Below are 14,204 nucleotides of genomic sequence, written 5' to 3'. Positions count from 1 at the left end.
AATATTTATTCAGGTATAGACTGGAGCAAGGAGAAGGGACAGAAGATAGTCAACAGGCCGAGGATGTATGGGATTAGTTTTACTTTTCATTAAAGAGCTGTGCCCTTAAGGAAGTAGGGAAAAGGGAAGAATTGGATTTTCTTCATGCCAGTATATCCACAATATATCAGTGGTAGCTAATGAATTGTTAAGACTGATTGCTCAGGGGACGATGTGGGAGAGGAGGACTGTGGTGGGAGGGTGGGAAGGCAGCATGGCAGCTGGGTGTGGTGTGTGTGGTGTGGGGAGAGGCTGTGCCAGGGGGCTGTGGGTGCCCAGCAGTGTGCAGAGCTGTGCCCTCTGGGCAAGCCATGCAGGGCACAGCGATGCAAGCAGATAATTGCAATGCTTTACCAGCCTGAGAAACAACTCGGCACAGAAATTTCTGGCACAGGCACTGTGGTAGTGGCTGGGGAATGGACCCCAGGAAGGAGTGATGTCTCACAATCCTCACTCACCCCCACAGCCACACCAGAGCAGCAGCCCGAGACAGACAGCTGGGTCCTCTTGAGCTGGGTGCTCATGACACCCACATGAATTCCAGCTGCCATGGAAATCCACTGCCCACATTTTCACACTGCACACAGTTCCTGCCCAGGGTCCTTGTGCCCCTGCAAACACCTCCTTCTGCAGCAAGAACCTCTACTTGTCCCCAGACTTCTTCCATGCTGCTGGCTCCATTTATAGCCCCCATTTCACTTGCTCTTAATTTTCCACCCTGTAAAGCTGTCCCTGACCCATCCTTTGGGTTTGTTGTACCTCCTTCTTTTTGTGTGAGTGACACCTTTCACAACAGAGCTCCACAGACAGAGCCTTTGGAAAGCAATCCCCTCTCAAGCAATGTTTAGCAACTGCTTTTAGATGCAAAGTGGGAGCTGAAATCTGTACCTTCCCTGTCACCACAACAGGAGGCACTTGTTGGGGAGGAATGAAATCCCTTACATCCTCTAGTGATTAGATACCAGACATTAGTGCTTAAGTGCTTGTGAAGAGTACTTTAATAGAGAAGAGAGAATGGTAGGAAGGAAAATAATGTCACCTTTCCAATAACCTTCTCTATATTTGGACTCTTGTGTTTTGCAGCTGAATCATAAACTACTTCACTCTCTGACACACAATTCAGAACATGCTAATAATACTACCTGCAGGTGATAACAGTGGATGACTGAATCAGAGGGCATGGAAGGTGCTAGAGAAGAAGGCAGGGGCTATAAAAAGTTTGCTTGCTATCACATTATCAAGTCAATCCATGGGATGGAGAGCTCTGCTTTCTTGCCACATCCGAAGACAGAAAGGAAATACTTAAAAGATTTTTGTGCATAATGGGCATGGGCCAAGTTTTCTCACAAAGGTCACTGGGACTGAAAGCCAGTAATTCCTTCTCACAAAAGAAAGACAAGAGAAGTGCAGAGCTGGGACCTGGGTTTCCAGCCCTACCCAGGCACTTATGGTAAACAACTATAACACCAAGAGTTGCAGCACAGGATGCCAGTCCCACCCAAACAGACTTGCTTTATCATTATTATTTATTGATATTACTTTATCACCTCGGAGTCCCAGTTGGACACAAATCCTACGTTGCCCACTCCAGGAAAGCTTACACTCTAAGGAGGCTTAGCTTGTAAACTAGGTCAGGGATGAAGAAACTTTTGGATGGAGCTCTGGAAGGTGTCTCTCCCTGAGTCATCCACCATCACTTTTTTGGCATCCTGTAAGCAAAACACTGTGTTTTTCTACCATGTGGGTGCATAGCTACACCCACAGCATGACAGAAGTACCTGCACTTTGGTCACAGAGAAAGGGCATATCTGGTCTTATTACAGGATGTGCTCTCCAAGACAGTGGGCTGTGTGTGCAAGTTTCATCATCTACAATTGCTCATATAGATCGTCCATGCTGGAGAATGATAGCACTTGGTCACACAATAGACAGAGGTCTGCTGAAGCCAGGCCCTGGGGCTACTATCAGGCAGACAGGATACAGTGTGTAGGTAACTCATGGAGAAAAAGGTTAACATGAAACAACACTCAGGAGTATGATGGCTTCAGGCAACTACCAGCTGTATTTTGTCAAAGTTTTGAAGACTTTGTGGCAAAAGAGAAATGTTAAGAAAGGATGTGATTTTTTTTTTTTTTTTTAGTATTTTGTACTTTAGACCTTTTTTAGGTTCTTAGCGAAAATGGATGTCTGAAGACTGACAAAGCAAATCTCAGATCTAAAACACAGAGAAAATTAATGGACACTTGGTATAAGCTGTTTAAATATTTGGTTACAGGAAAGGAAATTTCAACCCACTGTCTTTAGATCTGAGTTCTTGCAAAAACTCTTATACCTTTGAGGCTGTGTCATGTTGCAGGCCATTAAGCAGTCCTGTATTTTCTCTTGATCAATTCAGGTCGTTCCTTAATTATATTAACTCCTTTCAGCCAATGCTTTTCCTTTGTTTTTTTCCACTACAGAAGTGTGTGTACTTGTTGGTCTGGTACATCACCAAGACAGATGTCCATGCAGCATGAACTTTATTTATAAAGGATGGATTAGACATAAATGTCACACTTCCTCAAAAAAAAAAATTAAATTAACTAATGAACTGGTGAAAACGGAACAGTTAATACTATTTACATAGGATAATGGTCACCTTCCTTCACAAAACTTACAGTGAATTCTCACTCTGAAACAAGGACAATAAAATACAGAAGCACACTGATTGCTAGCAGTTTCCTTGTAAATAGCAATCCACATCTCTTACAGAACTCACAACTTACAGAACTTACATTTTCTCAGTAAATTAACTTAAATTAGCTCTTTGGCATAATCATACTGATGTCTGCATTTCAAGGCCAGTAATGGACTCAGCCACACAACATTTAATATGTATAAAGTCAGTGATCCCCATTGGTGTATCCCCATCCAATGTCAAGGATCCCCATTGGTGTATCCAGCTAGAAAGGCCTGCCCAAATATTAGATTTCCTCTGACAATGTCTATATTCATCCTTCCTACACCTTGACTGAGTGACTTTAGCACTGATTCTATAAAGACAAACAGGAAGTTTGCAACTTAGACAGCATTTCCAAACACCAAGACAAAGACAGTGACCACTGATTTCACATATAGAGTGTACGAAATATCACAATGCCTGGTGCCATTCTAGAACATGTTTTTAGATTTTCACCTGATTTTCTCAGTAATGTGATCTCCATTTTCTCACTCCTTTGAAGCACCTTGGCAAGAAAATATCCCCAGAAAGTGTATTGGGAGTGTTTTAGAACCATCTCATCTGCTTTCCTGAGTGCACTTTCCTCAGCTTGAAGTCTACAGCCAGTTCAACAATTCAGTCACAAAACATCACTGTTCTACATGAAATAAATCACTTGCAGGTCAGTCCCACCATTTGATCTCTTCAGTTATTCAAGTGAATATCAGTTTCAGGTTGAGATGTTCAAATCTCATTTTACCATCTACCTTCTTAACTCTCTTCCTTTTGCTAATAAAACCAGACATATAATTATGCTTCTACTCCAACAGTCCTGCATGGTACAACTATCCAGTGGGGCACCTATTCCAAAAATTAAAGCTCCAACTCTAATAGTTCGTACTATTAAAGAAATATACTTTACAAATCTTCATACAAAAAGCCTACCTGGATCAATCAGTACCAGTATACTACAAAACTGTAACAACTCCTGTTGCCCTGTGCCTGTGTTTGATAAATAAGAATTGTAAACCAGAACCTGCTCCTAGATTTACATTTACTATTTCTGGAATGTACAAAAATTTTCCTAAAACTTTTCCTTATGAACTTGCGTGTGGTCTTCTTTGTCACAGAAGAATTGCACTCATTGACCTCTCTTCTGACATGAAATGCTTTCCACCATGTAAGTCTCTGTGCCTCTATCAGGAATTAGGGATGACTTGCATCAGACAATTATATTAGAAAAGTCACTTCAATTTTTGGAAATACTAGCTTAAACTGCCTGATTAGATATCATTTTAATAAACAACAGAAAACAGTCCTGTTTCTGTTCAGAAAGCAGACCCTCTCAAAAGTAATTTCATGAGATGGTGGTAATTAGTGTCTTGTGTCATTGAGGACATGTGTCTCTTTTCAATTAAATATGTCGTCCAGTCAGGAAGAAAAGTGGTCTGTCTTCTTTGGCATTGGCAGTCTGGAATTCATCCCGCAGCCGGAACTGCCATTCATCTTCCAGCTCCAAGCGGACAACAGTCTGGCGGAGAGAATTGCGATCCTGGCAAATCACACACAGGGTGGCACCTGAGCAAACAGTTCAAAAGAAACTCACGTGAGTATCCCCTTTGTTCTCAGATCAGCTGCCTCCCACCACCCTTTGGCATGGAAAACTCCACCACTTCCACATCAGGAGTTAGAAGTGGGCTTGGGAGAAAATTAAGCCACTCAGGTAGGAATGAGGAGAGCTATGTTCAGCTCCCTGTTTGTCAGGATTTTCTTGAGGTAACTTGAGGTACCTCATAATCATCTAGTAAACAGGACTAGCAGCACTTTCCATACTCTTTGGGGTAGGAAAGGTAAAACTGGCAGGTCTAAGGAAGAGGTGATGGGTCCTGGCAGCAAACCAGATAAAGCCCTACATCCATTCCTGTTGCAGCCCTTCTGATCATTACCTTTGTTGCGTGAAACTCTCACTCAGCAAAACCCACAAGTTAATCACTGCCATGGCTGACTAAGCTCTTTGTGCTTTGCTGCCCAGAAATGACCTAAACATGTCTTTAAAACTAACGACAAATATAGTGGGTTTTGGATCCATAAACTCCTGTGCTGGCAACAAAGCAACTGGCCTGTGTGGCTAAGATACAGGCAAACCCAGAATGCCAAAGTAAAAAAATCATAATTTAGTAACCAATACCATAGTATTGAGTCCTGAGTGGCATGCTGATAACCACTTTAACTTGCATGCATGGCTTTCTGGCTTCTGAGAAAAGTCCTCCTTTAAGAGGAAATAATTACCTCACCAGCATTCAGTAATCTGAATGAGAGATGGTGAGGTAAGTGGTAATGCCCACGACAGAAAAACCCTGTGAATATAATAAAAAGAAACAAAACAGACAGACATGTGGTGTTTAGTTCTCCTGTGGTGGGGTAGAAAATTAGACTGCCAGGAGAGATGGAGGAATTTCAAAGCAAGCACACTTTGTGCTACATGATATAAAAATTGACTGATTTATGCAAAATGAGACTGACTGGTAGCCTCTATTTTAGCTGCAACAAAGAACACAGCAGTTTATAATAACCCTGCCTGTTTTGAACACAGCAGTTCATAATAACCCTGCCTGTTTCAAGAGGCACTAACTACAGTGTTCTTCTCCCAGTGACAGTTACAGCTGAGTGAAACATGTCCCCAGAGCACCAAATGCCTAAGATAGTATCAGAAGGATCCAAAAGAAGTTTGCAATGTGACTGTCTGCAATACAAGTGGAAGTTAGTTGTCTCCACTGCTATACACCATCCTAAAGATTACATGGAGAAACTGGGTATTAGGAATAAATTTTAAATGAGCCAGTTTCTATTTTTAAAAATAGTAAATAGATTTTTGTAGAGGCTTGCTCATCACCCATTTTCTATCAAAGTTTAGAAAACCTCCAAGAACACAGTAGGTAAATGCTTCATGCATTAATTTTCATACTCAGTTTTCAAACACAGAGTAAAGAGTTGTTCACATAGACGAGGCATAAATCCAACATTCCTCCCCAGCCAGAAATCTGCAGAATTTATAGCACTGCTATATACCAGTTTACTACAGTGCAGAGCCAGCATGATCAAGCATCAAAGTTGGTTGGGACATATAAAGACATGTATGCATATATATTTTCATATAAAATAGACTTTCCCCATGTTTCCAGAGGCCATGCCATCTAATTCTTTGTAATAAAGTCCTTTGTAATAAAGTTACTGCAGCTCACCTTTAAGAAAATGAAACTTCTTCAAAAAGCTAGCTACAACAAAGGAGTCACAGAGGTACAGCAGGAGACCACTGAATGTCAAACCAGAGGAACTGATATTCAGAGAATGAGGCCGAGAACTCACGTAGCAAACTGCAATCTGATTGGGAAAGGGTGGGGAAAAAATTAACATCTTTCAATATAAAGATTTTCCATATCAAGATAAAAATTGATACGAAGCCACCAGTATGTGTACCTGATTCAAATTCAGATTTGCTTTCCAACTCCAGATACTTTATAGCTTTGTAGTTCCTTCCAAAACATCCTGCTACTTACTAACAATGTACGTAAAGCACATTTCAGAACTATGTATTAATTGTTACTGTTCATTATTATTATCATGAGGCTTAGATGTGATAGAGTTTGAAAGCTGCAGTAAAAATAGCTCCACACAAGCATAATGCTGTGACTTGCCCAGCACATTTTATTTCTATGTGAGTAAATACAGTAACTGTGCAGTTGGGCATGACAAGAACCCTTAGAAATACCAAATTTCATTTACATTACAATATGATTACTCAAGCCAGTAGAAGTGTGCATATACTTGAATTGCCTGGTTTGTTTTTATGGTTATTCCTGAAATCCTCTAGGAACTGGGAATATTTACAGCACCCTTTCAAGATTTATAAATTCAAATTAAGGAATCTTCCACACAAGACTTTGTTTCAAAAGTGCCACTGTACTACTTAGTTGGTGCAGATCCTCATCTGGCATAGATCAGCATGATTGAGTGGAGGAAGGTTGAACCACAGCAACTGAGACTCTATGCCAGTATGCCTATTCCATATTCCTTCAATCCTATTGTATCATATTCCAGCCCAGGCAGCAAATCCAGAAAGAAATTGAACTCATTTCGTATGCTGAATGGGTTAGAGCTGAAAGGATGCAATGGATGAAGACAGTAACACTGAGTTTGTTTTCCCAAACATGTGGGGAACAAAAGCCTCAGAACTCAAAATATTCTGGGAGCAACATATATGGGAAGGTCATTACACAGCTACTTTGGAAAAGTAGTTTAGTAAAACCAGCAAGACTGAATTTCTTAAAGTATTCAAGTGAAGGAGATAAAAACAGTTCCTCTCTCCTGAACACCACCACTGTGGAACCGACCTTGTATTGACCTATTGAGTTGAAGTATGACCTTGACTTAAGATCCAAACTCATCAAAGAGAGCGAACAACTCCTGAAATCTAAAGTCACCTTCTCCCATTCCCCCTGGTTTTCTGGTATTTGATTCTGTGCCTCAGCTTATAAATCTAAAGTGAACTAAAACATCTGTAGTTCTGAAGTGCTTTCTAAGGGTTAGCTAGTATTTGTAAAACCCTCTTGTGGAAGAAATTTTCTGGAGGAAGAGCCAAATAACAGCAGATTGAGAAAACACTTCACAGACTATATTAGTATTTAGGACAGTTCTGGGATTGCTCTCCACGTACTTTAGTTGAAGCCTCTGACAATATCTCTATGGGACTAAGAACTGGATTTTAACATTATAGGGATGTAGTACCTGATTCTTCAAATGCTGTGTAACAATTATTAAGACATGCATCAAGTAACCCATCCAAAACATAGCCTACAAATATCTGGAGCTGCTTGGAGATTGTTTTGTTAAGTACCTGTGGTCCTAAGTTAAGGTAACAGTCCACAGATAGCACTGGATGGCTATAATTCTTCAGTGAGAGAGGGAAGAAGCGATGGCTGTGATACTGCAGATACTTTTCAAGGAGCAACTGAGCAGGTGCTGCCAAGAAGGTGTGCTTGCTGTCAGGAGCACAAATGTACTGAGCAGGGGAGATTGAAACTGGAGTGTCAGATACCTATAAGGAAAAAATATTTCTGGTACAGATCAATCTTAATCAATCAAGTTGTACTTATGTGAATTCTGGTTCGTATAAAACATATCTCAATCCTACAAATCTAAATTTTACATAAGAAGAAAAGTTATTCAGCCAAAAATATCTGCTACCAGAAAAGTTTCAGTTTCATAGAATTATATTTTTGTTTATAGTCTTTGAGGTTTCTTCTTTGAACTCAAAGTTCTCCTACCTATAATGTCACACGAAGATGTGCAATTCTATAGCTGGAGATAAAATCCACATAGTGAATGGTTACTTGGATTGCAAAGAGACACTTTACATGTTTTCCAAAATTTTAAAGGAATATTATTAAGGAAAGGTGTTTTTATGCCAAGAATATTGTGGATTTAATAAATAAATAAATTAAACAACCCCACATGGCAGACATTCCCCCATTACTGGCAACAGAAGATGCACCAAAATACCTCGGGTTTCCTGGTTAAAAAGTACAAAAAAGGAAAATAGAATTTTAACAGCAGTGCAACAGAGGTTTCAGTTCCCACCTTAGACTTTATGTGGAAGGATCGTTGTCCTCCTACTGCAATTTGCTTTTTCATGACATTGAAGTGATTGAACCGACAGATGAGAAGGCCAGCACTGTGGACACGCAAGTTGAAGTCAACATCATCACACGTAAATCTGGAAAGAATAAAATCATAGCAGGTCAGAGGAATGTTTTGCATCACACACTGACAAATAGAAGCAGTCAGAGTCTTTGATTAGCACCGTAGAAAGGACAGGTATCAAACATACTGACCCACCACCAGTGACTATCAGTCAGCTGAAGTCAAGGGACTTCAGCTTCATCATAATGAACTAGGGTAGAATCAGTTTGAGAGGATCAGAATAAGGGAGGAAAGCATTTAGGGAGGGAAAGGATCAAAGGCATAAAGTGGAAAGGCAGTAAATTGCCAGGGAAAATACCCAGGAGTTAAAATATTTTCTTTGCCTTTTACTACAATAATGTAGTCATAAGAAATTGCTACATACATTACTTCCCCAAATAAGGTCAAGGAAATTAATTCCTTTGACATCCAAGGAAATGGATGAGGCTCTACATTTGATTTATCAAATACACAGAAGTATCTGACTACTTATTTTCCCCTCAGAGTATGAGTAGCCAGCAATTTTTTCAATGTTCCTCTACAGAAATAATGCCATTTTATTTTAGAAACAAAACCTATTTGAGGACAAGGAGTCAATACAAGAGAACTGCCAAGACACAGGAATACATTAAGCAGAATGAGGCCAAACATACCTGAGCTAAATTTGACCCATTTAAAAATATAATGGAAGAGAATAAAAGGTAAACTCCTAAAGCTGACTAAATGCAAATACTCTGATCTCTGGAAAATTCAGACTCAGTTCTCCATTTTGAATATATTTATTACAAAGGAAACAGGATGATGTGCAGAACCACTGGATTGACATCCAGGGCTTGAATTTCAGTGAACTGAGCAATCAGTGCAACAGTCAGCACCCGTGAGAAACATGGCATTCAATTACAGGTTTTAAAAGTTTTGGCTTTGATCGCAGCAATATCTGCATGGTTATTTGGTATCCCTGTCTGTCACTGTCTCTGTGTTTTAAAATGTACCTTTTTCCTTACCAGCCCAGGCTTAGAATGTCATGCAATACTTCAGACTCAGCAGTACCCACACAGGATTACCGTGAACCCTGTGTGGTTCTAAGACAGAGGCAGGAAATGGGTGGTGCGATGTGCCATTCCTGACATTTTAACATTGTTGCTTGAACTCATATCATTGTGCTTTACTGTCGTTGTCTCCATTAGCCCTTTATACATAATGCTTCCTAAGGGAACACATTTAGGCAGCCTGGCAGCACAGTTCTGGACTAGGAGATGCACAGGGGCAAATTTAAAATGCTCTTTTAAAGTGTCAGACTTTAAATATCAGAAATATAGATCCTCTGTTTATCCACAGAATAATGAAAGCAGAATGCTTCCCTGTAGTTATAAGTAAGCTTGGACTTCAAAAGATATCTTCCTGAGTTAGGAGAGTTCTTCTGAAAAGCACAGTGACTGATGTTCAGTTACCTAAGTGTAGGTGTGTAGAGCCATTTTAATCACCTGAGCTATCCCACCTGGCTTACAGAAAACCACACAGATTTCACATCATACCTGCCAGCCCCATTTGGACATCTTCCATATTCTAAGGCACTGAAAGACCAGCTTTAGACAAGTGAATCCCACTTCTAGTGATATATACACTTCATTCTCTTCTAATAAATGCATGTCCCTCAGAAATGGGGGGGAACCCACAGTTTATTTCACACAGATCAGTGAAATTCTGTGAGATTACAAACCTAGTGAATACAGTTCTGGTAACTGTGGTTAGTTATGTATGTATGTATGTATGACATAATACATACATATGTATGACAAAATTATAATCTGATATATCTTATGTGGCACCATAAATGAAAAAGTGGGATTTCTGAGACAGCTGAATGTGAGAAACCACAAATGTAAACAAGAATTATTTATTCTTTTTTTCTGGTTGTCCTGATGGGCACACATGTGGTATGCTGCAGTGTTGTACTACTCAGGGTAAAAAGCCCAGATATATATCAGAGCAAGACTTGGCTATGCACCATTCCTCCATACATTCCTGTTTCCTTTGGAAAGGAGAGCAAGTAAGCAGGCAAGAAGGGAAGTACAGTATTTACCAAAGGCCATTTAGAGTAGACCAGTACTGCAAGGCACACTGCTGAGTGTGTCTACCCTGTCATTCAGTTATGACTGTTTTATTTGGAACTGTGGAAATTGATGTCTTTTTCCAGCTTCTGGAAACTTGGGAAGGATTTAAATCACCACCAAGAAAACAAAATCTGTCTGCATAAGAATCACAAACTCCCTAAAAAATCCTTGCTAAAACTTCCTTTATTTGGTTCATTATCTGTATTGAAAGGTGCCACTGATTCACTTACCTGTTCTGATTGTACTGCACGTTCTGTGTTAGGTCCACATTCAGCATAATGAAGTCATGCACATGGCAGCAGGAGAATGGTTCCTTGATCTCAGCACTGTTTGTTTTACTGGACCATTTTCTCATCCCAATTAGGGCATAATGAGTGACATTGGGAGTTGCTTCAATATGTTGCAGAATTTGCTTCAGGGAAACATTCCTTTCAGTCCATGTATAGTCACTACAATAATTATGAAAATGTGTTAATTTTAAAGTATATAGAGAACATTCAGAATCTCTTTCAGCTGAAGAGCAATTTTTAACAGTTGGAAGTTGTTATGCTTTTCAGGTAGATAAATTCAGTGTTGCCTTACTTATTGAATTTTTTTGTCTCTTGCTCTAGTCAAAATTTAAAATTAACTGGTGCTTATGTGGTGGGGACTGGTATGACAGATCTGAAACTTAGCCTGGCTCTCTCAAAATATTCACTCAGATATGTAAACTTTTAAAGTTACATAGATAATATTCCAATGAATCATGAAGGGTTGCTGACTTGTGCCATAACTTAAGCACAAAGTATTAAGATCCTTCTACCCCAACCTAGAGTCCATAAATCTCAGTTTTCATTGAGTTTCATTCTCTCTGAAAGTTTGCTGTAAATTCTACATAGCACTGTTTGTGGAATAGATAAAAATATCTAGCACAAACAATATTCTGAAGTAATGAAAACAAAAACACTAGTTTGGGAATCTGGGGAACTCATAAAGGAGCCAAACAGACTGCAACTGACAAAAGAGCCAAAGGAAATCAGTTGCACAACTTGCACAGAATTGTCATTTAGCTTCTCTAGAAAAAATTGAGATGTACAAAAATGTACATGTGAATGTCCATGCTTGTCCAGTGTATCAGGGAGTGTTTACAGAGCCTGAAATCTGCAGTCTGAGTAACTCTAGCTTGAACAGTGATGGCTGCAGGGCACATAAATCTTCAGGGGACAGGAAAGAAAAACAGGCACTACACTACATGCTAGGCAAAGACAGATACCTAGGAAAATACTCTCCTTAGGCAAATATAATTCTCTGCTTGTACAGGGTAAAAGTTACAGTATAGCAAACATAATTTCAAATTAACCACACGCAGTGAAAGGTTAAAAGAGATCAGTTGAAAAAGTATATATTACACTATTTACCTTTTCCTGTCTCCTGAACAATCAACTTCTACTGCATTCCACATAACACAGGAGTCATCTGAAATGACAATGAAAGGCCAAATATCCTGGGGTTTTATCCCCAGCTCTTCCTGCCGATTCCGTTCAAGCTCCAGGTTATGATAAGACAACTCTTTTATCAGGAAGTGTGCAGCACCTGAAACCATGGCCATAAACAATCAGATTAAAAGTAGGGGCAGAAATTGTTTGCTTTTAACTTGGAAGCCTTTTGAAGTGAGTTTTTCTGCAGACAAGGTTATGAATCACTCTGAAGGTTTTAACACCCCACCACCACCCAGAGCCAACTTGCTTCGTCACTTGCCAGGCAAGTGACTTAAAGAGCCACATTGGGAAGGATGTCAAATGAAGTCTGACTACTGTGGTAAAAATTTGCTAGTGTCTTAAGGATTTAGTAACTGCTTCTTTTAACCTGACTAATACTTGTGTCCGCTAGCATCTCAGTGCAAAGAGCTAGAGATGTTGACGGACCAGCTGAATGACATGGGAAATTGTCTCTGGCGATCTACTTTGAATGTTTGTCATTATTGTTGTACATAAATTGTTCCAGCAGCACAAGCAATATGTCAGCAAAGGCTGAATATTTCACAGATGTTATATTAGCAGAACTTATGTAAGGAATGTACCCAATCAGAGCATCACTGCACATGCAAATAGTACACAACCAATTTCCACAAGGAAACAGAGTCAGAAACTCCACCTGAGTTAACACCCTCAGCTTCTTTCAAAGTCAATAGAAGAGAGTTAAGTACTTCTAGCATGCAATTCATCGAGCTTGTTTTGGGTGTCCTGGATTAAGAGAAGTGTATCTTCAGCCGTGACACATTGTCTTCAGAGGGAATCCAGATTACCAGATCAGACATCCTAGCTACAAGGTATGTGTTTACATTTCACTATTGAGAAATAACACCTCAAGGGCCCAAGTTGTGTGTCCACATTTTTTAGAACTTTTTGTTGCACTTACCTACTCCTGCACTATTGAAAATGCTTGGAAGAACAAGCATGATGTGGTTGGGCCAATACTTCTTATATATGGCCATTTCATACTCCTTGACAACTAAAACATGCAAATGACTGGCTCCATCCATTGCATGATATAAATTGAAAAGTCCATGTTCATGACGACCAGTGGTAGGAGTAAAAGTGGGGCTTTTTATGTAATCTTCACTCTGTGGGTAAAAAGATGTGTGTTTCTGTATTAATCTGGACAGAGAACAGAGAAACAGATTCTCCAGGAGAATAAATCAGATTCACTAATACTAGACAAACTGACACATTTTAAATTTCCTTGATAGGAAAATGAACAACTTTTATATGAGATGGAAAAAAAGAAAACTCTATCACTTAATTTATTTGACTGATTAAGCTGTGATGGAATGGACAGGACTGCTAACCTTGACCTGCCAAGTGCAAAGGTACCTTGAGGCTAGATCTGGAGGATTTAGGTCCATATGATACGAGACACGAAGAAACACCTTACTCCAAAACTACACTACAACTCTTCTGACTGGAGCAAGTGAATAGAAAAAGAAGCAAAAGGAGAATGGTCCTTAAAAATCAAAGCCTCAAAGCAGGTCAATGGCAGAAGCAAGAAAAGAATCCACAAGGAACCAGAGCACAGTTCTGACCATATAGCCAAGCACAAGTTTGCTGGATGAGGAAGAGCAGGAAGTTTCATCCTTACATTGCACAGTTGTTGTTGTGTTGCTGTCTGGGTTCTTCCATTTAAAACTTGAACTGGAGGGTAGTATTGATTTATTACTGTTTATTGGAAGCAGCTTATTTTCTCCAAGATAGAAAGGCTGCTGCTTACTGCTGTTCCACAAATTGCTTCAATATTCCAAGCAGTGTGGCCTGAGCAAGGCACAACTTCACCTTAGACATGGGTGTGAGGAGTCTCTGTAAAGGGCAACATCTCTGCACTGGTGTGGCCTCACCTTTAATATTGTGTGCAGTTTTGGGCACCCCCATATTGAGAAAGATTCTCTGAGCTTTTGCCCCCCTTCCACCAGCACAGGCGCCTGTCCGTGGCTTCCAGGGCTGAAGGCTGAACTCTTAATTCAAATTCAAATTGTAGCTAACAGCTCTGGCCTGATGGCTTATAAGCTAAGCATGCATTTGAAGCCAGCACAGAAACCGCTGAATCATCCCATGAAGGACCTTCACCCTGGAGGAGGCTTT

General features: G+C 39.9%; 1 protein-coding gene across 1 annotated transcript in view; it reads right to left on the bottom strand.

Moving 5' to 3' along the window:
* Window positions 1-2,552: 2,552 nt before the first annotated feature.
* Window positions 2,553-14,204, bottom strand: part of GREB1 (growth regulating estrogen receptor binding 1) — an 88,537-nt gene continuing 76,885 nt past the window's right edge. Inside the window, exons 27-33 of the mRNA XM_085056867.1 lie at window positions 12,988-13,192; window positions 11,988-12,162; window positions 10,821-11,039; window positions 8,375-8,510; window positions 7,632-7,832; window positions 5,980-6,118; window positions 2,553-4,315 (exon numbers count right to left, since the gene is read on the bottom strand). Coding sequence (XP_084912993.1) covers window positions 4,152-4,315; window positions 5,980-6,118; window positions 7,632-7,832; window positions 8,375-8,510; window positions 10,821-11,039; window positions 11,988-12,162; window positions 12,988-13,192 — 1,239 coding nt within the window. The 3' untranslated portion in view covers window positions 2,553-4,151. The remainder of the gene's footprint in view (window positions 4,316-5,979; window positions 6,119-7,631; window positions 7,833-8,374; window positions 8,511-10,820; window positions 11,040-11,987; window positions 12,163-12,987; window positions 13,193-14,204) is intronic.

This window comes from Lichenostomus cassidix, chromosome 3, assembly GCF_008360975.1.
Source record: "Lichenostomus cassidix isolate B80296 chromosome 3, HeHo_3.0, whole genome shotgun sequence".
Taxonomy (NCBI): domain Eukaryota; kingdom Metazoa; phylum Chordata; class Aves; order Passeriformes; family Meliphagidae; genus Lichenostomus; species Lichenostomus cassidix.
The sequence above is the reverse complement of the archived record's forward strand: the minus strand, read 5'-3'. Positions and strand labels throughout refer to the sequence as shown.